The 26,462-nt window shown below is 33.8% G+C and overlaps 2 protein-coding genes across 2 annotated transcripts in view; one reads left to right on the top strand and one right to left on the bottom strand.

Annotated features, from left to right (window-relative positions):
* The first annotated feature begins 6,471 nt into the window (after window positions 1-6,471).
* LOC124359581 (adenylosuccinate lyase) overlaps window positions 6,472-26,462 on the top strand; it is a 51,315-nt gene continuing 31,324 nt past the window's right edge. Inside the window, exon 1 of the mRNA XM_046812455.1 lies at window positions 6,472-6,715. Coding sequence (XP_046668411.1) covers window positions 6,587-6,715 — 129 coding nt within the window. The 5' untranslated portion in view covers window positions 6,472-6,586. The remainder of the gene's footprint in view (window positions 6,716-26,462) is intronic.
* On the bottom strand, window positions 18,877-23,231 carry LOC124359583. Its single transcript, XM_046812457.1, has 2 exons — window positions 23,010-23,231; window positions 18,877-19,271 (listed from the first exon to the last, which is right to left on the bottom strand). Exons 1-2 carry the CDS (start codon window positions 23,082-23,084, stop codon window positions 19,173-19,175), a joined length of 174 nt encoding a protein of 57 aa, XP_046668413.1. The 5' UTR covers window positions 23,085-23,231; the 3' UTR covers window positions 18,877-19,172.

The following is a 26,462-nucleotide window of genomic DNA, read 5'->3' as shown; positions in this document are numbered from 1 at the left end:
TATTTGATCCACTTAATAAAAAGAAGGAGGTTGCTTAATGTAAACGTTGCCAACTCTATGGACACACTGAATCCTACTGTCAAAATACATCTCGTTGTGTTAAATTTTCCCAGGATCATGATACAAAGGTTTGCGATAAACCTTCAACGGTACCTCCTTTTTATGTTTTGAGCATCCTGGTAACTACAAACGTTGTCATGTGTATACAGAAATACAAAACAAACAATTCTCTTCCCATACAAAAAAGACTTTTGAAATCAACCCGGCTTATTTTGGACGAAACAGCCCGACTAATGTTAACCAAAAGCAATGAATCCTCTCTCCCAGATGTCCTCATACAGACCAAGAAACAAACCTATTATCTATTATTTAAAAAGTGTATGAAAAGCTTCTTCTGAAAAGATTACAATCTCTAATCGATGAAGATTCTGTAGTATTTTTCTGGTATTTATCAGTTTGGTTTGAGGCGGAAGGATAGTACAGTAGAACAAGTCCACAGAGTAGTTGAAATGATACAGGAGTGCTTAGAAAATAAAAATTATTGTTCAGCTACCTTTTTAGATGTCCGAAAATTGTTTGATAAACTGTCTAAAGTGGTCTATTATACCACAAGTTACTGCCTCATTCTTTTTTTTCTCTTTACTGCCAATATTAAAATCATATCTGTCATTCCAATCTTTTAAAATAAAGTACCAACATATTCTTACTTAGCTACATTAAACAGAATCCTGAGTTCCTCAAGGAAGTGCACTTGGTCCATTTTTATACTTACGATATACCGCTGACTTCTCATAAAATAAACATATTAAAATTGCATATTTCGCAAATGGTACTGCAGTTTTGTCAGTCAGAACGATCCTTTTCAAGCATTTAATTGTTTACAACAGAGTTTAGATGTAATTGGTTTAAGACGTGGCGATCAAAGGCAATGAAAATAAATCAGTTCACATAACGTTTATATTAGCCTAAATCACAATTCTTCTCCTCTAGTTACATTGAATAACGGTCATTTACCGAGTAAATAATCTATACATGCGCTTAGACAGAAGGCTTACGTGGAAATCCCAAATTTGGACGAAGAGACAGTGGGTTAACTTAAAAACAAATGAAATTAATTGGCTACTCGGATTTAAATAAAACAATAGTTTGAAGAACAAGTTACTATTATTTAAAACTATCCTAAAATCTGTATGGACACACAGTGTGAAGTTATGGGGCACATCAAGCAATTCAAATTCAGAGATACTTCACCGCAGCGACACAAAATAGCAACGACAGGGCAAGTGCACTGAGTGAAGGCGGATGTAAACGGCAGACCGAACAAAGATGGCGGCGGCAGAGCGTGAGTATTACCAGTTCCTCGCACCGCATCCGGTGCCTTACACTCCTTGTTGAGGGGTAATTATCCTGTTCTGGGAATGATCAGCCAGAATAAAATAGAAGATATAAACTCTTCTACCTCGGAATGTAGAACATTAAACCAAGAAGAGTTAGCAATTTTTCTAGCTAATGAAGATGACGAAGAAGTATAATTTTTTGATATTTTAGAGCTAACACTAATATTCTCTGTGATGTAATCGAGTACGTAGCAGGTTATGCAGTTAGATCACATATGTCTAAAACCATCTATGAGTGATGTGTCAATATTATGATATGTAAGCTTAATCCACCCCAGAAACATAGTTCGATTTATTACAAAAACAGAGGTGGATTGATCCAACCATCTCAAGGTGTAACGACTTCTGCTTGCTTTGTGAATCTACTGTCAAGTATTTCGTTACAACCGGTTCCATATCTTCAAAAGACATTGATCACAAACTAATATTGTGTTCTCAGAAAATGCGTTGCCGTAAATTTGTTCTCTGATGAGCATTGTTTCGACCAAGAACCATAACAAAATCGTTTGATAAATGCTGAAAAAGGAAATTGCTGATAAAGGCTATTTCCAGAAGGTATTTTACTATAAGGTTGCATCACTACACAAAATGTGCCATCGAAGATTTGTACAGTAAAAAATTAAGACATCTACTTAATAAAAGTGGTCAACGTTTTAGGACAGTATGGTTTAAAGATTTAACACTTCGCCTTGGTATTTATCCAGTAAAATGTTACATGAAGATTTGAACATTCCAACATTCTAGCAACTGTTAAAACAAAATAGTGGCAGTTTTAAAAACTATACAGTACTTTAAAAACAGTAAACATAACAGTATTTTGGTTTTGTACAAGTATTTATTGTAATATTATAGGAAAATAAAGCATTTAAATAAAAAAAAAAAAAAAAATAGAAAATAGTCTATTAAAGAACTTATAATTACATTCCACAATTATTTGAACTGTAATACATTTACAGCAACACACTGATAACAGCGTATAACAAATGAATCGTAAGCTCTTACAAAGAAATTCTGCGGTATCCGGAGAAGTTCCTCTTCAATTGGTTGTTTTAACCCTTCCCGCGCTACGGCAATTTGGGACGCACCATACTCAAACGCTACATATACCTCAAAAACTTTTTTTCAACAAAGTCAAAGCTAATGTTGTATTTGAGTTTGTTACCATATAAAAATTCTTTTGGGAACGAAAAAAGTATAATTTTTTTAATACGTTTATTTAACTTATAAAACAATATAAACACACCAAATTTAACGAAATGTTGAACGAAATTTTACTATCGTGTATAATATTATATTGTAGTGTATTATATGTATAGTATGTATATTATACAATTAAAATAAAACATTAATGGTTATAAAAAGAAATAAAATTAGCCATCACGGTGTTCAAGATAACGTCAACGTGTGGTACGTCTTGAAACACGTACCCGGGTGCAGGTTCGCCGGGCGGTGCATGTCTCGCACACGTAAATGGTCTCTTTGCGTAAACCGTTGCGTAAACACACAACACATCTTCCCAATATGTCAAAAACCAATTTGACAACGTAAACACAACAGATCCACTCGCAGTCCACGAACGAACTAAACGCGCGAGTTAGTTCGTCAGTAGCGCTAGTGTCTGGCAAAAGCGTAGGTATCCACTTGACGCACAGCTCGGAGCGAGGCACCTTTGAGCACTGCTCTAAATCTAAAACCGACAAGCACACGGCTCACCTCACATTGTGCGACGCGAACGCCTCATAGCGAGCGACCCCGGTATCCACAGTCCGAGGCAAAGCCGAGCATTCGCCACGAGGCATTTGCAGCGAGCAGCCTCGCACTGTCGATACCGGCCTAAACAGGCAGTGGCATGGGTAGTGCGCCGGCATTTTGCAGCTTGGAGAAAAACCGGGAGGCGGGGACAACTATTACTGTGCTTTTCTATTGAGGGATATATGCTCCAGCAGTTGCTGCACTCCACCGGCAAAACTGGGAACTACTTACTCCCAATAATAACCTCAATGTTTTAAAAGCGAATATATTTTTCAACAGCGTTTTTAGCAAAGTAAATATTGGCGGTTATATTTGTCAACAGCGCGCGAAGGGTTAATTCTCATCATTATTAAAGCTACGAGTAAAACTTGTTCCTTTAAGTAACACCATAGAAAGAAATCGCACACAGTTAAATCTGGGGATCGGGGTGGAAAATCTGAAAACATTAATTCCGCGGCAAACCCAAAGGCCGTGAAGGTTGTCATTTAGTAACCGCTTGACAGGATTTACGAAATGAGGAGGAGCATCATCTTGTTGGAAGATTACTTGATCCATTTCTGGAATTGTAAAATGAGGCAAGACTTGTTCATTTAAAACGTGTTTATATACCCTATTCCCAGTCATTGTATTGCCTGAAAATGTCGTAAGATAGTACCCCGTTACAACTGACTGCCGCCCAAACAGTAATTACTTTTGATTTGAATAGAGGACTGTTCAAGAATGTGCGGATTACTGGGGTTTGTAATAATTACAATAATGCCTATTTACAGCATCATTGCGGTAGAAAGTGAACTCGTCTGAAAAAAAAACAACAATTTGAGTATGCCAATTAGGAAACTCGTGAAACTCAATGATACGAGAACAAAATTCCACTTTCCTGTCCGGATCATCTTCAAGAAGATTATGGAACTAGGTGACTTTTGTAAAATTTAATTTATTATTTCTTAATTATTCTCTTTACGGATGACTTTGAAACACCAAAGAGGATTTGTTCGTCCCCACTCACAGATCATATAGTCTTTGTGGGGACTTTTCACTGTAAATATATATTTTTGTTAAACTGATTGTCACTATTGATATATGAATAAATTTAATTCATTCAAGTTCAAACTTCCTTAGTGATTTCGGTTTAACTGGAGAGCGGAGCATTGATTCTCATACTAGTACTTCTCTTTTACACTGGAAACAAAACATGTCTATAAAACTTTGTTTATATTTTGCTATTATCATGAAATATTTTGCACACAATGTTCCTAAACATTTTAGGACAGCCACTCTTGAAGATGTCGTCTGACGAGGAGGATGTTCTTCTTCTAGCTGCCGCTACCTGTATTTTTTTATGTGACAGAGAACCCAGTAGGTTCTGGTTAAGGCCTTCACTTTGCGTCACGAGGTGTTTATAGTGGAAGTGACCTATTCAAAGACCTTAACCCTAGAGAGCTAACGTGTTCAAAAAAGTTACGTTAAAGCTAACAAATCGTAAAATTTACGACAGGATTTAAAAAATGTACAAATACATTTTATTTTACAAAAATGCCATTTAATCGCGTATAAAACACTTATAATACAGCTTAGTAAACCTTTTTTAAAACTAAGTCTATGGTTAAATCTCATATATACAATGGACACAGCATCTTCTGCGATGCTCGGCACAGATTGGCTTGGCACATCGGCAGTAAAAGATCGAACGTCATCCTCGTTTTGCTGATGGACATATTCCACAAATTGTTCGACGGGGGTGTTGAGGGACATTAACTTTGTTTGTTTGAAGAGGTGCCTTAATTATTTCAGCAATTGATTGGCGGAGTTTTCTTGGCAAGTTTGGGTAGTTCATACGGTGCTAAGCCATGGTGTGATGAGGTCCTATTGGATTTGCATTGCAAAGTTTCTCCTTGAAAAGCGGTTTCGGGCCCATTTTCACCAGTTACTAGTGTAAATAACATAGGAATTTACTAGCATGATATTTATCATGCCAAAAAATACACATGATGGTCACCGCCTCGTCTTTCGGCTGCACGTAATTTTATGGCACATTTGATCCAAAGTATCAATTGCATCTTTAGTTGCGTTATATGTCTCAATGATTAGAGGTTTTTTTGAGTCCAGTTTTTAACCAACAGAACGCATAAAAAAATATTGGTAGACCTGATGATTTATGTTTCTCAACAATGTTCCTATATCTAAAACCTAAATCTGTGCCGAGCATCGCAGAAGATGCTGTGTCCATTGTATATATGAGATTTAACCATAGACTTAGTTTTAAAAAGGTTTACTAAGCTGTATTATAAGTGTTTATACGCGATTAAATGGCATTTTTGTAAAATAAAATGTATTTGTACATTTTTTAAATCCTGTCGTAAATTTTACGATTTGTTAGCTTTAACGTAACTTTTTGAACACGTTAGCTCTCTAGGGTTAAGGTCTTTGAATAGGTCACTTCCACTATAAACACCTCGTGACGCAAGTGAAGGCCTTACCAGAACCTACTGGGTTCTCTGTCACATAAAAAATACAGGTAGCGGCAGCTAGAAGAAGAACATCCTCCTCGTCAGACGACATCTTCAAGAGTGGCTGTCCTAAAATGTTTAGGAACATTGTGTGCAAAATATTTCATGATAATAGCAAAATATAAACAAAGTTTATAGACATGTTTTGTTTCCAGTGTAAACGCGGCTTTTATAAACATGTTTTGTTTCCAGTGTAAACGCGGCTTTTCCTCATCCTCTAGATTACTTTTTTACGACACTTCCAGTTTCTAACAATACATTGTTCCATTTGGTTATTGTTGGATTGCTAGATGGTTCAACTCCTTGGTAGGCAACCTGAAATTGTCTAATAATTGCTTCTGTAATGTTGCCAAAAGCAATAGCCCACAACACATCATTAAAAGTAATTTCTCGAACTTCAATATCAGTAAAACTGTAATGTAGGAGGTTAGGTTGTGTTTTTATAGCACAAGCAATATTTTTGAATCAAACAGCTGTTTTAAACGCAGCAATCAAATCAGGTAATTCCAGAAATGAATTTTTACAGGAAGAAAAATGGTAAAATTTTCAATATGTCACCATTTTGTTTCTGCAATTGTTAGGGAGCTTTAATTTTCACAGAGTATTTTTAAAACTTACTTTATTAATTGTGTAGAGTTTGATGATGTTCGATGCATAAATGGGCAAGTAATATAAAATCAAACGTTTATACCTCTTCGTGGGACACTCTGTATATCAGATGTCCGTAGTATTATATAGATATTTATGGTTTCATTGATATTTTAACTGTACTTGTCCGTTGACAGTTAGTTGACTTTGTTTTCCATAACCAGCTGTAGCTGTCTGCTTCAATTCAAAATGAACAGTGGGTGAATAACAGTGTGCCGGGTGTTTTATTCCTCAAGTTTACTAACCTTACTTTTTATTTCGTGTATATTTGTTTCAATAAAAATGACGTCGAATTATAAATCCCCTCTCTCAACTCGATATGCTTCCAAGGAAATGCAGTTTACATTTAGTGAGTTAAATAAATTTTCTACATGGAGGAAATTATGGATTTACTTGGCTGAAGCAGAAAAGGTAGGTTATGTAATAGTGAAATGTGTGGGTTGTTTTTATGTTTAGGACTAATTGTTTTGGGTTGTGTTGGTTCCTAATACTAACTAAAACTTGATATTGCCTCATGAATATTCCCATCAACTTCTATCAGACAGTAACAATAGAACTAATGTTTTTTTATCTGACTTCACAAATGAGGGTGTTATATAATTCAACCTATTTTTCTGTAACGTTTTTTTTTAATGAATTTTCATTAAATATTCTGAAATGCTACTAAAATCTAAGGGCAGAGTACTATAAGCGTACCCTTGATACTTTATAGCGAATAACGGATCTCTCAATCGATATCATCATGACTGTGTCATCTGCAAACACTCATACTTTAGTAACAAAATAGGCTAAGAAACATATCTCGGTATGAAAAGGCTTGAGGTGACATCAACTCAAGTTTTTGCTACCAGGTGGTAAAAATCCTGTAGATAAAACAATCACACCAGTCTGTACACACATACTTGATATGTCTGATCCTGTTTGAAAAATATCATATGGCTCCAACATATTGCAGCATAAATTCTTTCCTTAACCCTACATCGGGCGCTAAACGGAGTTTTCCTCCGTGTATTTTTTATTATTAAAAATAGTACTACTTTTCTGATGTTGGCAGTCGTTTCCCGCAGTGTACTTCTCGAGCATCTTTCGGAGAAGCGAAACAATAGCCTCCCGCTTATCTTTGTCAAAATCTGACAGTATGAGGTATACTTCCGTGCGAGACTGGACGATTCCTCCGTGAGCGCCCGATGTCGTGTTTGTAGTCCTTGGACGAAATCTCCGTGAGCGCCTTATAGTGTTTAGTTTTTATGGAGTAATAATCCGTGTGACCTGTGATGGTTTCTTTTTAAGTTTTACAATACATTTTATTTGAATTTTGTGAAATGGAGAATGAAGACGAGAGACTTGTCAGTACAGTACCAGTGTGCTAGGGAACATTTCAGTACTGTTTATGGAGTGAACATTGTCGTTATAAGAACCAGAATGAAAATATTTTGAAACTTTGTGTAGTGTTAAAAAAATTTTAGTAAAGAATAAATTTTGATTTTAGAATAATTGACATTACAATTGTATAATATCTCAAGAATTGAAGTAAGTTGTTTTTGTAAGAAGTTAAAAACTAAGTTAATTTCCATATATTATTACAGAAGGTTAAACATTTTTTGAATTCATTGCATTATTCCTTGAAATAAATCATGTTGTTATTATACAATAACATTTTTTTTAATTTCGAAATTCTTATTTGGAAAATTCATTACATAAGAGAGTAATGTTTTTAAATTCTAAAAATGAATTTGATAAATATGAATTTAAATATGAATATTTAAACAAATAAAAACAGTTTAAACGACTATCATATCCATTATTCGCTAACCTGGAGGAAACCTCCGTGAGCGCCTGATGGTGTTTCTAATTTTAAGCGCCTGATGGAGGGTTAAGAAGGCTAGGCCCTTCGATTTTGAGAATTGCGAATATGAGAAAGACTGGAACATTTTCCCAAAACACTTCAGAATTTGAAAAAATAATGATAATATTTATGTTTCACAATACAATTTTAACTGACATTGAATAGCTGTTAACACTGTTAAACCTTTGATGTTTCAGATGAAGTATCTTTAAAGAGACTGAAATATTTGTTACCATTTTGATTTTGTTAAATATTAAGTAGATCAGTATTGGAATGCTGATAACAGAGACAAAGTTACCTTATAACTTACCAGATTGTGCTAATGAAAAATAAAGAACATGTAATGCATTGGAAATACTTTGTTAAAGTTGTTTTTTAATATTGTTAAAACAATGTTATAAAACCCTTCTTAATGAACAAAGCTGTGAATTTTCGCACATACATAATCAAAACTGGATGGCTTCCTTGACATTGTGATATAGCATTTAACAGTGGCTTAATGAAAAACAGCGAAATGAACACTAACATGCCTCAACAAACTATTTTTTCCCAAAACTGTAGGTTAGAAAAACAATAAGATTTCTTTAACGTTAAACCTATTATACATGATTATTTTGAAATGTTTCTGAACTTAGTAAGGATTTCTGTGTATGTTTTTTTGCCATAGACGAGTTCTCAATCCTAAGTATTTATGTATATTATATTAATTGGGACAATAACGCAAATCACACTATGTCATGGAAATATCTAAGACTGAAAGAAGATTGCAAAAGCCGGAAGTAGATGCTTTTAGACAGAGGTAGGCTTATCAGCCTTATGTATTTACATAAATTTTATTCATCTAGACAACATGGTAAACTATACTATGGGACTGGAAGTATTTTAGACCAAAAGAAGGTTGCAATTGAGCCATTGTACTGAAGGTTTACTGAACATTCTTAAGGTTACTGGTTGACATATAACCCTATTCTTGTTTAAAAATCCCTCCAGGCTATGGCCCCACTGGTCTCTAAAGTTGCATTACAGCAAACAAATGTTTATTTCTTCAGCCAACAATTTGGCAGCCTGAATTTTATCCATGAGGCTTCGAAGTTTACTTGTTCTGTTAATTTTGGAAGGAAAGGCGAAACGGAAAAACCCAAGACTAGATAAACTTTAATGTAATGTGTAATGTTCTACTGTTTTCTTCAAACTCTTTTTTTATTTCTCTCAGAAAACTGTTAAGTTCTGTGTACACAACATGGTCATTGCATTATTTCTTTCAGGCTTGTTTGATTATTGATGCTTTATTTTATGTGTTTGAAACAATTGTCTCTTGCATAAGTATATCTAGGACAGTGAATGAAAAGATGGTCCAATGTTTCATTTCATTTTCTCCTAATGAACAATTCATGCATAGAGGAGTAAAATAGTGCTTAATACTGTAAAGGCAAGTAAGAAGTAAACTTCTTTTGACCAAAGTAAGTTTCTGAGACATGTTTATTTGTATTATTTTGATATGAATAAAAAGGCAGACTCAACTGAGACGTTTGAAATACAATTAATTTTAAACTGAAATGCTTATATGCGCATACTAAACATGATATTAGAGTCAGGTTAAACTCTGATACTCTAAACCAAAAACACTTAAATAATATCTGTACATCTACCTATATGTATGTCTACTTATATTTGAAACATTTTCTAGGACTCTTATCATATTACATCACTTTTACTAAGTGAGGACACTGTTTATAAGTCCTTATATTTGTAGTCCCTATATGTAGTATAAGGACACTGTTTTAGAAATTTACATGCAAAGCCTATTGATGGGTAACAGCTAGTATTTTTATAATAAGAAAATTTTTATCTTCATCTTTAAAAAAATTCATTTTAAGCGTACTAAATTCATTCAAGTTGTATTGTCACAATTGCCTTTAAATTAGTGGTGTGTGTTTAAATAAAAAATTCTTGCACGGAATAATTGATTAATATTGGAGAAGGAACCTCTACACAGGCTTTACCTTTGAGTCCCTATGTTTGTTGAAAGTAAAAAGTGGATTATAATTACTTTAAAAAAATAAAGATATTTTATTAAAAATAAGTTTAAATTTTAATTATAATTTCTCAAATAATCAAGCAAATCAAATCAGTAAAAAGTAAACCTGCATATAACACGTATAACATGTTATTAGAATAAATATCTAAATATAAATGTTACCAGTGGTTTTGCCAAATGTTTAATAAACTCCCTAATAAAGTCTTTAATAAAGCCCAGTAAAAGTTTGACACTACTATACAATTGGAATGAAATAATGATCTTTACTGAAAAACAAAACAAATTGTTTCATTGTTTCTGCTATGAAGCGGTAATATTTTGAACTTGCAGTTACAGTAGGACCTTGATATATCGAACCTCAATATATCGAATTCCTCGATAAATCGAAGTTTTGTCATTCCCCTTGAATGTCCCATTTACTTCAATGCTAATTTTACCTCTACATATCGAAGATTTCAAGTAAATAACCTCAATATATCGAATTTTCACCAATAATTTTGCCTACTTTTTACCTCTATATATCAAAGTTTTCTTATAATTACCTCAACATATCGAAGTTTCAGTTTATCAACGAAACGAACTTTAGTACTGTATTGTCGTGTTGTGCAAACGAACAACCATCAAAGTAGAGTAGGTACCGTATTTTTCATGTCGAGACTTGAAACCCCCACCACCGACACTCCTTTGTTTTCTGTAGACGCCAGTGGTGGATCACCACTCCACTCTCAGTTTAATTTGGACGTTACCGCGATTAGTGCGAGTTGAGGTTATCTTAGTGAATTATTGTGCGTGGCAGATTTTCAACTGTGACACTGTTTTGTTTAAAAGTGCGATGGCAAAACGGAAAACTCTATCTTATCAAGATAAAGTTAAACTTATAGAGACTGTGGACGCCGGGAACAAGAAAAAAAGTGACATTGCAAAGGAGTTTGGTATACCAGCGAATACTCTCTCGACCATATTGAAAAACAGAGAAAAATATGAACACCAAGGAACTTCGTGCAAGAGAATAAAAGGACCCGAATTCAAGGACGTAGATGAAAGTGTTTATCAGTGGTTAAAACAGTGCCGTGATAAAAACCTTCCTGTAAGTGGCCCAATTTTAAAAGAAAAAGCAGCACAGTTTGCTGCGCAATTAAATAAACCTGACTTTCGAGCAAGCAACGGTTGGCTCCAAAACTTTAAAAAAAGAAATGAAGTGATTTTCAAGAAGGTGACTGGCGAAAGTGCGAGTGTCGATGACAATGTTTGCACAGAATGGTCGCAAAAACTGCCTGATCTTGTCAAGGGATACAAACCTGACGATATTTTTAATGCCGACGAAACAGGTCTTTTTTATCAGTGTCTTCCTGACAAAACTTTAACTTTTAAAGGTGACACTTGCCACGGAGGTAAGAATAGTAAACAAAGAGTTACATTGCTGCTTGGAACAAATCAAATTGGCACCGTGAAGCTTAATGATGATAGGAAAATCTAAAAATCCAAGGTGTTTCAAAGGGGTTCAAAGCTTTCCAATGGACTACACATCAAACAAAAAGTCATGGATGGACTCAGGGGTTTTTGAGAAATGGCTAACGGATTGGACAGACAAATGAAGAAAAAGAAGAAAAAAATACTTTTGTTTATTGACAACGCTACTGCTCACGGTGACATCCCAAAAATGAAAAACGTAAAAATCGAGTTCTTACCTCCAAACACCACATCCAAGCTACAGCCATTGGATCAAGGAATAATTAAGAACTTTAAAGTTCATTACCGGAAGGAAGTTGTACGCCTCTTCTTTCGTGACCTCGAGGACAAGAACCCTACAAAAATAAGCATACTTGATGCAATGTGGATGGCTTCTAAGGCGTGGAACAATGTTACCGAAAATACTATAAAGAACTGCTTCAAGAAAAGTGGCTTTAAACAGCAAGTTGAGGAAGAAGAGGAAAGTGTTGTAGAAGACTGTTCAATTGTTGAAACGGAAAACGGTGAACTTGCTAGTCCTGTACTGTGGAGACAAGTGACTCAGGCCCTTACTTTGGAAGGGCTGTCTTTCGAAGACTTTGTGGCCGTCGATGACGAGCTTGCTACTTGCGGCCAATTAAGCGATGCAGATATTATTGCATCCGTTTCCAAGGACACGAGTGTAGAAGACAGTGTAGTCGAGGACGGCGAGGATGATGACGACAACGAAGTCGAAACGCCTGACCCCACCCTTCGCGATGCCCGGTGTGCCATCAACACGTTGTGAAGTTTCCTCCAAAAGAAGACGTCTATGGATGACAAAATAATCCAGTCTTTATCCATTTTAGACGACGCGTTGGACAAAGTGACTTTCACAGGTAGACAAACTACAATTTCAGATTTTTTTTAACAACAGTAAATAAGTTTTGCAAACTCTTTATAACATGTACGTAAGCCTATATTACAGTAGCATTTTAAACATTTAAAATACAGTACAGTAGAACCATATTTCAGACTTGTGTATTTATACTGTACAACATAACTTTTTAAGACGTTACAGTATTTCATATTCATATTTATGTAATAATATTACTCTATACGTTTAGTTAAAAAATAAATAAATTTAAATTGATGTATGGTGTACTTGTTATAATTTCTTATTCACATTTCCCGATAAAGTAATGTACGATTCTTAATTGTACTGTATTATTGTAGTGGGTGTGGACCTCTATATATCGAAGTCTGCCCCAAACAGCCTTGATATATCGAACCTCATTATATCGAAATTCTTGATATATCGAAGTTTTGTAAATCCCCTTGAGGTTCGATATATCAAGGTCCTACTGTATTACAAAATTCGCCATGGTATTGATATACCATCTTAGTCATTGCAGAATTTATATACCAACAACTGATTGAACCAATCAATACTCAAATTTATTATTGTAACACCTTCATTTAAAATCTCAAGATATCAATTATAGATGGAATTTACCTTACTGTGTGAAAGGAATTCAAGTAAACTAATATGTAAACTGCAGTTTTGATGATACCCTTTGATTCTATGCATTTGCAGGATCAGGTTTGGTAAAAGTATATAAACAGTGTTAAGCACTGCTTTAAACTAAATGTTATCATTAAAATAAATAGTTTTTGTTTACTGTAAGTGACATTTGTAATTTGTTTCTTCCTGAGTACACTTTAGTCATATTGATAGGTGAGCCAAATATCTAGAAAGAAGACTATGGAATTAAGAACTGCAAAAACACCAGAGAAAATCATCATGTCCATGAATGTTTTTGGTGGACGGACATAGATACTTTTCATTGAAGCCCACCAGTCAGTGAGAACCACAAAACCTGTCACCAGGAACAGGATTCCAAGAACTGCTGAGAATATGAACAACTGAAACAAATAAAACAATAGTAGTCAGTTTTATTCTTTTATTATTACATTGTAATATATTATCAAACAAGAATCTATCTCAATTATGGGATTATCAAATTCCACCAGGTTTGGTGTAATGATGCAGCAAAAACCACCTGACTCTTATTATTATATTCTAATATATTATCAAACAAGAAATGTTTACGTTATTTGTATATAACACTATTAACCCCAGAGTCCAGTAATATATTGGATCTTAGACATAGATCGAAAATGACTCATGTACAACAACATGTTTGATGTTATTTGAATCTATCTCAATTATGGGATTATCAAATTCCACCAGGTTTGGTGTAATGATGCAGCAAAAACCACCTGACTCTTATTATTATATTCTAATATATTATCAAACAAGAAATGTTTACGCTATTTGTATATATAACACTATTAACCCCAGAGTCCAGTAATATATTGGATCTTAGACATAGATCGAAAATGACTCATGTACAACAACATGTTTGATGTTATTTGAATCTATCTCAATTATGGGATTATCAAATTCCACCAGGTTTGGTGTAATGATGCAGCAAAAACCACCTGACTCTTATTATTATATTCTAATATATTATCAAACAAGAAATGTTTACGTTATTTGTATATAACACTATTAACCCCAGAGTCCAGTAATATATTGGATCTTAGACATAGATCGAAACTGACTCATGTACAACAACATGTTTGACGTTATTTGAATCTATCTCAATTATGGGATTATCAAATTCCACCAGGTTTGGTGTAATGAATGCAGCAAAAACCACCTGACTCTTATTATTATATTCTAATATATTATCAAACAAGAAATGTTTACGTTATTTGTATATAACACTACTAACCCCAGAGTCCAGTAATATGTTGGATCTTAGACATAGATCGAAACTGACTCATGTACAACAACATGTTTGACGTTATTTGAATCTATCTCAATTATGGGATTATCAAATTCCACCAGGTTTGGTGTAATGAATGCAGCAAAAACCACCTGACTCTTATTATTATATTCTAATATATTATCAAACAAGAAATGTTTACGTTATTTGTATATAACACTATTAACCCCAGAGTCCAGTAATATATTGGATCTTAGACATAGATCGAAAATGACTCATGTACAACAACATGTTTGACGTTATTTGAATCTATCTCAATTATGGGATTATCAAATTCCACCAGGTTTGGTGTGATGATGCAGCAAAAACCACCTGACATTGTGTTTTCATAAATCATTTGTTAAATCATCATATAGATTACTTCAATATTTTCATCTCCTTTAGTTAAAATATGACTACTGACTTCTCTACTTGTAAATATTACAAAATGTTAATAAAAACAATAATCTTCCAAATGGTTTATATTTTGGACAAGGCCTTTTGAAACTTCGCGATTTCATAAATTTCTTAATTTATTATCATTTGAAATTTTGTCTTTAGGGTTTCCTAAAATTTTGGATAGTTTGTTGCTTGTTCTGTGAAATTGGATGTGATGACTGTGACAAAATGTATACGGGACAAACAAAAAGAACAATAACAACACGATTTAAAGAGCATTTATAACATACAAAATATGGAAGGGTTGACAAATCTGCTGTAGCCAAGCACAGCATTGATTCAGAACACAACATCAATTAAAAATAAAACTAATAAAAAAAGTAACAAAACCAATGAACTTAAATGCTTGGGAAATACTACACATAAACAGAAATAAAGAAGAACTGATAAACAATGAAGAGGGGCCTATTGAAATTTCCATCTTTTTATTTATAAAGTGTGTGGCAGTGTTTACTAACTATCAAGGAGACAGAAGGCAGTGTGATACACATTGTTTAGGGTTTCATATTTATTTCCTGTTTGACTTTCCTTCTCCTTGATATAGCAATTGAGGAATTGAGATAAGACAATCTTGTCACTTGAATTTCAATTAAAACAAACCACTGACAAACCAAATTAGCTTAACCTTTTAATGGGCTGCTAGTGTCCAAAATATTGACTTCCCTTTTAAAGCCCACTTTCAGTTTAAAAATCTGTGGTGAAGAGAAAGCACACAATGTTGAGATCTAGACTGTACTCCATATACATGTTAGGAACATTATCAATTCAAAACAAAGTCTTTGGCAGATTTACCATTATAATCAAAGAAACTTTCTCCAGTGAATATTGTTCAAAATTTGTATGTATAAGAGATATTTCAGTTTAAATTATTTATCAAATTAAATTTATGGATGTATTAACACGTTGACTACGACAGGCACATCTTGCTATTATCTCGTCTGACCTAAAGTCAGTACATGTCTCATGTTGCAGTAATATTACACTCCCTTGCAGTAATTGTACTTTGCTCAATAACAAACCATCATGACTACATTTCATTTGCTGAGTTTCTCAATAAATACTATTTACCTTAATTATTTTATATTAATGTTATATTATACCAATTCTAATGTCTAATCCCAATATTTACTATATTAATTTAAAAATAATCCCTCCCTTCAATAATTGTGTTTAATTTTTGTTTTAAATTAATTTTTATTATATCATATTTAAATTAAGTACAATAAGAATAATGTGACATAAAATACAAAACAAAATTAAACAATATCAAACCTCTTGTCTCTTTATTTATTTATAAATAATATTTAATATATAATTAAGGTTTAACTCTCATATGTCTTTAAAATTATGAACTATATTCTTTGCATTGTATTTTGTTGTCTATGCCAGCTTTCAGACTCAGATATACTGTTTTACGTTGTACATATAACTTTTTAATATTATATTTAATCACTATTTTTCCGTAATAGAAATTTTAATGTCTTAAAATAATTTTATTCTTTAACTGTTATAAATTAAAAACGGTGTACAAAATATTGTTACTTAGATCAGTTTCAGAAAGGGTATGAAGTTTATGCAACAAAACAGTGCGTTGGTCTCTGGTATTCATCCAACCAAGTTCTTTAAATTTTATGTATATTTAGTAGTATGTTTTCAACTATAATTTTATTAGACTTATTGGGGGAAAACTTCTTGTGTCTACTCTTCATAATGTATAAAAAAATGTTTAATTTTTTTAATATATTTATTTTCATACAAAATTTTACAGGTATTCAGTATAAAAATGCTGCTATTTAGGTACAATTAACAAAAAATTCTACCTTTCTTTATAAAACAATTAGTTTATTCTTTCTCAACTCTGCAGCAGACCATTTTTACACACTTTTTGTCATGTCCATTGATAAAAGGTAGGCCTAAGAGTGTCAAATGATGGAATAAGTTTAAATGAGAAAAACAACTATGGCAGTCAATAGTTTCTGAAGTTCTTATGACATAAATTATTTTCACATTAACAAAACATAAATGGACACAACTAGGGAAATGACTGGAAATAGGGGATGAAAGTAGTAGAAGTAAGGGTACTAGTACTCAAGACATTGACTCCTACATTTACTGAACTCTCATATACTATCTGATCCCTCGCAGCCTCCGCAGTTGTGGTAGTCATCTTGTACTACCAAATAAGATCATGTTGCTGCCAAGCCAATTTCTTAATAATAGTACTTATATGCTAGTGGTTTCTCTACATAATTAACATGGGTGATGATGTCACTACGGGCTCGACTTAATTTATATTAAGATAATTGTTTACTGGAACCAAAAAGATTGATCTTATACAAATTTTAATTTAAAATACTTGGATTCTTGTGATATACATATGCAATATTTTTGTATTGGCTACAGTAAATTGCAAAGTGGTTTTTGATTTGATTTAAACAGTTTGTTTGTTTGTAAGCTCAACATAAAATTTAGTTTGAGATCATGTGTCATAACACTATACTTATATTTGAAAAACATAGTTAGTTCCAACATAGCGAGGCCAAGATGACAGCTGGAATACAATGTGTCAAAATAAAGTATAATTGGAAGAACAATGATTAGAAGTGGTTTGGTATCAATAAGTGAAGGAATGTAGAAAGTGTGATGGTGAATCATTTTAAACTCACTGTTTGCATATGTAATTTGACTTGTTTTTTGTGAGTTTCTGAATCCTCGTGGAAAGTTTCCCCAAGGAATTGAAGTTGTCGCTGATACCATTCATGTAATAGATTTTTATGTTCTATATTGATGTGTAGAATTTAAATTATACAAATTAAAATTTGAAACATTATTATGGGGTTCCTTAAGTTAGGCACACCTTGAAAATATCAATATGTTTTATTATATACTAACATGCTAATTTTGTAATTAAAAGTTTGACACTAATTTTGTGAAATTACTTAAGTCAACTGGATAATCATGGATATCTTAATTTTGTTTTCCGGTTCGAACTATGTTATAGTATTGCTTAAAATCTTGAAATAATGGAACAGTTTTGGTCTAATAGTAATTAAATATAAGATATGGCTCGCCATATTTAGGCCAAAATATCACGAGATTTTATTTGTGATTGCAATTTTGGGATATGGTTTGAACTGAAAAACCGTCATGATCTTCATGAAACTGACCCTGAAAATAAGGTAATTAAAAATGTTTAACTTTATTTACTCATTATAAAAACTTGATCTAATAATGATACGTACAGTTCTCTTAGGGACACGATCACCCTTGAGGTGAGTCACAATCAGCACAGCATTGATGATGATAGATGAGCAATAGCTGACATACACGATGCCGACATGGTTCAGGTTGTCTTCCACATGGTTGTCAAACGGAACGTAAATAAGTACCAGGCAGAGCAAGGAAATTATCTGAAACAATCAGCACAGCATTGATGATGATAGATGAGCAATAGCTGACATACACGATGCCGACATGGTTCAGGTTGTCTTCCACATGGTTGTCAAACGGAACGTAAATAAGTACCAGGCAGAGCAAGGAAATTATCTGAAACAATCAGCACACCATTGATGATGATAGATGAGCAATAGCTGACGTACACAATGCCGACATGGTTCAGGTTGTCTTCCACGTGGTTGTCAAACGGAACGTAAATCAGTACCAGGCAGTGCAAGGAAGTTATCTGAAACAATCAGCACACCATTGATGATGATAGATGATCAATAGCTGACGTACACAATGCCGACATGGTTCAGGTTGTCTTCCACATGGTTGTCAAACGGAACGTAAATCAGTACCAGGCAGTGCAAGGAAGTTATCTGAAACAATCAGCACACCATTGATGATGATAGATGATCAATAGCTGACGTACACAATGCCAACATGGTTCAGGTTGTCTTCCACGTGGTTGTCAAACGGAACGTAAATCAGTACCAGGCAGAGCAAGGAAGTTATCTGAAACAATCAGCACAGCATTGATGATGATAGATGAGCAATAGCTGACATACACGATGCCAACATGGTTCAGGTTGTCTTCCACGTGGTTGTCAAACGGAACGTAAATCAGTACCAGGCAGAGCAAGGAAGTTATCTGAAACAATCAGCACACCATTGATGATGATAGAGGAGCAATAGCTGACATACACAATGCCGACATGGTTCAGGTTGTCTTCCACATGGTTGTCAAACGGAACGTAAATCAGTACCAGGCAGTGCAAGGAAGTTATCTGAAACAATCAGCACACCATTGATGATGATAGATGATCAATAGCTGACGTACACAATGCCGACATGGTTCAGGTTGTCTTCCACGTGGTTGTCAAACGGAACGTAAATCAGTACCAGGCAGAGCAAGGAAGTTATCTGAAACAATCAGCACACCATTGATGATGATAGAGGAGCAATAGCTGACATACACAATGCCGACATGGTTCAGGTTGTCTTCCACATGGTTGTCAAACGGAACGTAAATCAGTACCAGGCAGTGCAAGGATGTTATCTGAAACAATCAGCACACCATTGATGATGATAGACGTTCAATATCTGACATTTACAGAGCTTGTTTGTATGTTATTACAACTATTAAATGTTAGACTGATAATATTATATTATTCTAATACAAAATTTATTTTAAAAAAAACTGTCATAATCTTATCTTTGATAATGTGAATAGTCTATAAAAAATATTTGTTTCAATTTAGTAGTTAAACTTTAAGAAATAAGTCATTTTAACTCTTTTATAATATGCAAGTAATCACGGTATAGGACATGTCACAGTGAACAAGAGTCTTCATCAAATGAAACTTTATTTCACTCCTCTGTGCTTAAATTGCACTGTAGGAGTGAATGAGACTGTGGATCGTCCATTAATGGGATGCCCACCATTTGACTATGCAATGAACCCATGTTTCCAACAATTAAGGAGAATACCGGATGATAATACCTCAGAAAAACTAAAAAAAATTGTATTCAGTTTTGACGCAACATTATATAAGGAAATAAGTCGATTTCTGACAACCATAAAAAAACATAAAGCCTAATTGAGGAAGAATGATCAAAGGTAATCGCAGAGGTAATCAGTGCAAGTTTTCTTAAGTGAAAATTGACTTCATGGTGTAATTCCAAGTCAGCCATTAGGCATTTAGATAATTATTTAAAAAAACTTTTGCCCAATCACAAGAAAATCTTAAATTAAAGCATAGGTTGAAGAGAACATAAAATTAGAGGGCTCTATTAGGAGAACACAATGTCTGAAGTCTGACCTCAAAAGGCTCATTCACCCTTTAAGAATATGGTGCAGATGTACATTTTCAAAAAGTTACTATGCAGGTTCGGTTATAGACGGTTTAATATCCTTTTCTTGGCTCAAGTTGGAAAAGTTTAAACTTTTTAAATGCTTACAGGATCTAAGAAATAATTCTGTAGGGTAGTTAGTGACTCTACACACTCAATGTAGGGTGGTCCAGAAGGAGTTCTACTAAACTATTAAATGTAAGCATAGGTATATACAAATTTTAAAGGGTTTGTGTAGCAGAAAATTTATTTTTTAATTTAATCAAGAACTATTTGAGATTTAAATTAAAGAAAAGATTTATGGGAACAATAGTTTATTGAAGAAACAACATCTTTTATATATATAATAATTATTTTTATGTACTATAAGAATAATCTTAAATTGAAGTACAGGTTTAACTGAGCCAAGGTTTTTTTTTGTACTATCCGCCACTATTATTTTACTGTTTTCTTACCGACAACATACAAAACTACGTTATTAGAAACAGTCTTTATTTGACTTGCTGTGAAAATTACATGTCATTATGACGATTGGTTCTGTTATCCGCCTCTCGAAAGAAAGCAACCGAAGCCCGCACTGATAGGCAGGGGCATTTCCGACCGGTACTTTCCCGACCTTAGACGCGCCCAAGATCGTCCAACTTTTTAGACGTCATATGACCACCTTAGGCACCACCCTGCTGCACTTTTGGCTAAAAGAAATCATCCCTCGAGAAAGTACCTACTACATTCAACCTCAGATCAGGTGAGCGCTTGTAAATGACGACTTTAATTTTTTATATTTATAATACGTAGACTACATTTGAATAGTAGGTGGGGACAGAGTGACCTTCTCGCCGACATCGCTTCCTTTTTGGAGGCAGAAAATAAGAACCGATCGTCATAATGTAATTTCCACATTAAGTCAAATCAAGTCTGTTCTATCTAATAATGTAGTTTTTTAGGCCTTTGGTAAGAAAAACAGTTCCAAAAAAATAGTGGCCTCCGAATAATACCATAATGCCGAAAATTATATAGTTCTAATTCATGGTTAAATTGTTGATTTTTAAAGTTGAACGTACATATAAAATATATTAGTATATTGACACTTAGTATCCCAATAAACAATTGAATCAATTAAAACAATTTTATTCTTTATTTAAATAGTTAGCATTAAATTATTGATTGCAATTTTTTCTGTAGGTAAATAGCATTGTTACCCTACTTTATAAAATCGTATCCTAACTTTATAAATTTATATATAACCTTACTATAATAAAATAGCTAAACAAAATAAGGAGAACTAGTTTTTATTGCTCCAGGTCAGATTGGGCAAGGGATAATCTACCTTAAGTATTCACATCAACAGTAACACTGACAGCCGAGACAATAGACTGTGGGTGTGACTGTGTATCCATTGTTCTTGGGTAATTGACTTTTCAATAGTTACCAATTGGTTAATAACCTGTAATTGGAGGGCCCTGACGGCTGTTCGTAGCTTTCTTATCTAAAAAACCAATTCCTGTTATTTTTAATTAATTTGAAATTCATGAAGACCGAGTCTAAACCAAGCTTATTTTCACCACAATTAACTTCTGTTTAGTTATTGTTGTTGCAGGGATTAAACCTTGGGTAATGTTGAATATGCCAGGATAAACGTTCAATGATGATCTCAACATGATAACTTCTTTTAAAAAGGGAGTGTAAAATGTAATTACTAAATCTCAGCTGATTTATTTACTACGGTTACTCAACATGTAAAACGTATTATGATTCCAGATCAAATTGTGCATCTAAAAACAGATAATGTCTAATAATATGTATCTTTCTACTTGAGTTTTGGAAGCAAGAGAAGCACTTGAACCCCATCTACGCCTCAACTGGCTAATGACCTGATCCGAAAGTAATTAATTACGGTACTTTGAAGTCTCTAATTAAACGTAAACAATGTACTGATACGGCTGCTACGTCTGTTACTGAACTGCCCTAGGACTCCAAAAAGTGATTCTGCTAACATATCACTCTCAGACCTTCCATACCAATAACTAGTCCTACTAGTTAAACTGAATCTTAAAACGCCATTTCTTCTTGTAGTCTTTTTTAATGATAAAGAAAAATTAAAACGAAATTGAAGATGAAAAGTTTACATTTTGAAGTCTAGATTCCCACTATTACAAGTTAAATGTACAGGCAATACAAGTGTATAGTCATTTTATGTTTCTGAAATAGTTTTGGTAAACGCAAATATACTTATCTTACTATATATTCTTTTACTACAACGTTTTATTGACCGTTTTATACTTCTACAATATTTCGAAAATGTTTCAAGTACAGTTTTCAAATTACAAGTATCAATTACAGCAAGCAAAGTCAATACTGTAGCAACAGAATTGTAACCAAGCATTACCCCTTTAATAAGATTAGAATAAAAAATTTTATGTTACAAAAATACAAAAAATAAAAACTGTTACAATCATGAGTTTTCTACAATTTTACAAACATTGTAGAAAATCATGTTTTGAAACAGACCATTCCATTATTCTGTATTTATTTTTTTTATTGTTCCTATTAAAAAATGTGTAAAATATGGAAAATATTAAATATTATAGTTGACCTCATTTTTTCATTTACTGTACTATACATGAAATACAATCAGAAAGTTTATCTTTGACTATGAAAAACATAAATCTTGGGCAACAGATTATTTTGAACATTTAAATCACTTTTTAATGGAATAAAATTGTAACTAAAATAGATCAAAGTAAACGTTTTATAATTTCACCTTTATTAATAACAGTTATTTAATTATTTCGCATAGTTATAACTTACCAGCTCTAGGACTTTGACAAGGAAGGGCGATGCGCCGATGAAAGATTGTGTTAGAGTTCTCTCGTCGATGGCCATCTCACGAAACTCCGCAGACCAGGTCTAGTCTCACTGTCAACAAGACACTGCCGGACAGCGGCGGCGCGGCGTCTGCTGATTGCGTATTGCGTACAGTATACCCCGCCTGGAGTCTTCCCGGCCCGCGCTCGTAAGGAGATCCGCTTTCCCGCCAACTTGACGCGCGTCTAATCCATTTCCACGGTTCTCGCGACGATGAGAAATTGTGAAAACTAACCCAGATAATGTCCCTCTTTTCTTCTAATGATTGGTCCATTAACGCGGTTTGGGCCGAGCGTAGCTTGTTGGTTGTGCAGCACTAAAATACTGTAGGTAATAAGGAAATGAATAAATGGATCAAAATCAATTTCTCGTACAAACTCTGGATGGTGAAGACGAAAAGCGTTGTTTGAACGAAAGTAGATCGCGGCGTTGTGTCGTCGTGTACGCCGAATTCGCTGTAGGGGAGGGGATCTTGCTGACCCCATATTGTGCCTATTGACTTTTTCGCCAAGATTTGTCGTAGCTCTAAAGCTAAAAATGGTATGTGTTAATTGTCACTAAAACGCGTCATGTTAGACCAAGCAGTGACACAGCAGCAGGAGAAATCAATGTGACATTATGTTAATAGCTACCAAATTAAAAATATTCCACTCAATTATGTATATTATATGTACACAATGGCGGCTCTTTTCATAGTCTAGAAACCATCCAAATATTTTTATATGTTTTAAAATTGGGTAAGAGTAACAGTACAAAAGTAAAGAATTTTGATTAAACAAATACAGTTAATGACCCAACACTCCCAAGATTATTTTCTTGTAGAAAACATACTGGGTTAAAAGTCAACAATACAACACACAGTGAGTTGTCAAGTAATAATCTTAAGATTTATAATTTTATTTTTGTATAATTTTTAGTTTCCTGATATTTTTTTGTGTTGAGCCAATTGTAATAATTATTGTACGCACAGTTATAATTATTATCATTACATCTTTTTTAAGTTTAAATATTTTACTTAATAGAATTTTTCAAAAGTAAGTAATATTTTGTGGATGTTTTTCATTCCTGACAAATAATTAGAAATGAAAAACAGATTTTGCTTAACATTATTCTTAAGATTTCTTGTGAGAATAGACTACCTCTTTTTGGTTCACTGAAGGCAAGAAGCTGAGGAAACACCTCATTGCACTTTGTCATAAAAGGTCCTTTACGCTTGCTTCTAAAATATTAGGATTTTTAGGATTAGTAAGATTGGTGAGGGGAGTTCCTTGATGAGGGATAACAGGGTCTATGTCTCAAGTGTATCTCCTTGGAAGAAGTGAGGCTAGCTCTCTTCCAGTCAAAGCAGGTAGGGAAAAGTACTCTCTCATGTTTAGCATAGCATCAGCCTTTTTACACTAAGAGAGCTCCACCACTCCAGTAGTCATCCTTCACAGTAAACTAGACCTATCGATCAACCCTTTTATCCCAATATCTGCACACTTGTGTTTAGTGATGTGCTGTTCCTAGATATCCCAGATATTCTGAGTTTTGTTGTACGTAGTTCAAGCAGAAGGCATAAGCCAGCCAGAAGTGAAGTCTCCTGGTGTTCCAACCTTAAGTTTATATTTAAAGTTCTTACCCAAAACTATGCTTATAAATTGCAAAGAGAGAGGTCATTGAAACAATTTTAGTTTGAAGTACAAAAACCCCTTCTTGTTTCAAGTCTCACTGAGGGAAATAGAGCTTACAGTTGGGTGCTACAATCAGAGTTCTCTTCCCGTTATAAAAACTTCTCACTTCGGTATTGTACTACCCTTTGAGAATAAGAACTTTGTGAATCATGCAAAATGTCACTTTACCACTGTCTATACCACTCTATTTCTGTGTATCACTTCTACTATCAACATTTTGGCAACCTCGTGACAGTGAAAAATGGTTACAGCTTTTCAAATTAAAAATAATTCTTATAACAGAGATTCAGTGTTTTTGAAGTATGTTTTATATCATCCCTCAAGATTCTGTTCATCAATCATGAAACATTAAACAACAACTGTAATAGTGCCCTATTATAATGTGCAGGTTTTAGTGGTCAAACTAACAAAATGCCAACTAATTAATTACTATTACTACACCAAGAAACTGTAAGTCTGTGTTTCATAATTTATAAGGTAGAAAACACTAAAAGCAATACTGCCACCACAAGCTGATCTATTTTGATAGATAGCAACATTAAAAACTGTTGATAATATACTCTCAATATGCGAGTATCACAGAAAAACTTTTATCGGACGGTATTTACTCATATCTAGTGATATGCATCGCAGACTGCTGCATATTTAAGTTACCCAGAACGCGCAATGGCACATTAAGTATCATAATGATGTATGTGACATGTTGATTATGAATTTATCATATGATGTCAGAACTGTGACACAAGAACATTTGTTTTGTCAAAATGTTGTACACCATAAACGAAACATGGTTTACAAAGGAGGGGACAGACTGTGTGTTGTTGATGCCGAGGTACTGAGTGGAGTTTGCACATTGAGAAGTTTGCACGTCTTGGTAGTGGTTGAGAGTTGGAACAGTCAGTTATTGCAGATAGCTCTATCCCAAAAGTACAGTGGCACAGCAAGTAATATTACCTTTTTTTTCAATGTACGATCATATGGCTTGTAATGTTCTCATTTTAGAGCACTAGATTTTTAGATTTTATGTCTCAGCTGCAAAATCGGAATGACTATTAAAATCCTCTCAGGTAGTCATATTAACTTCACTTGATAAAACACTTTACAAAACGGAAATGGTTTTAAAGCCTCGTTATTACTAATAGTATTTATAAACTTCATAAATTAAAAGTACAGGTAATTTTCCATATTCCAAGAAAAATCAAAGATCAAAAGACACTCCCAGTAATCAAATTTTGTATTGAAGACAACTGTATTTAGTGCATTGTATCATAAAAAGTGTACAGAGTGTTGTAATAAAGATGCCTTAAAACATACACAAAAGACATGTATGATTTAATTTATATGAGTAACATTTCACAATACCTCAGTTTCTTAAAAGCTACATTTAAAACAAAATTTTGTAATACGTCTTGTGTACAAAAATTGTAATGCTCTCCTAATATTTTGAACTTTATAATTTCGAATTGTTGCCATTTTTTCCCTGAAGCCTCTAATAAAAAGAAAGAATGAAATTTCCTCATCTAACTGCTATTAAAGATCTTATCAAGATCACTTGAAATGATATACCAACTCCTCAAGGATATTATAATCTTATCCTGACAAGGAAATAGAATATTGTTACTAAATTGATTGAAATCAGTGGCGCACCCAGGGGGGGGCTTTGGGGGCTTAAGCCCCCCCCAAGGACCTGATATATCCGACTAATAAATACTGTATGTGACTA

Source organism: Homalodisca vitripennis, chromosome 4 (genome assembly GCF_021130785.1).
Source record: "Homalodisca vitripennis isolate AUS2020 chromosome 4, UT_GWSS_2.1, whole genome shotgun sequence".
NCBI classification, from domain to species: Eukaryota; Metazoa; Arthropoda; class Insecta; order Hemiptera; family Cicadellidae; genus Homalodisca; species Homalodisca vitripennis.
Note: the sequence above shows the minus strand (reverse complement) of the source record. Positions and strands in the feature narration are given on the sequence as shown.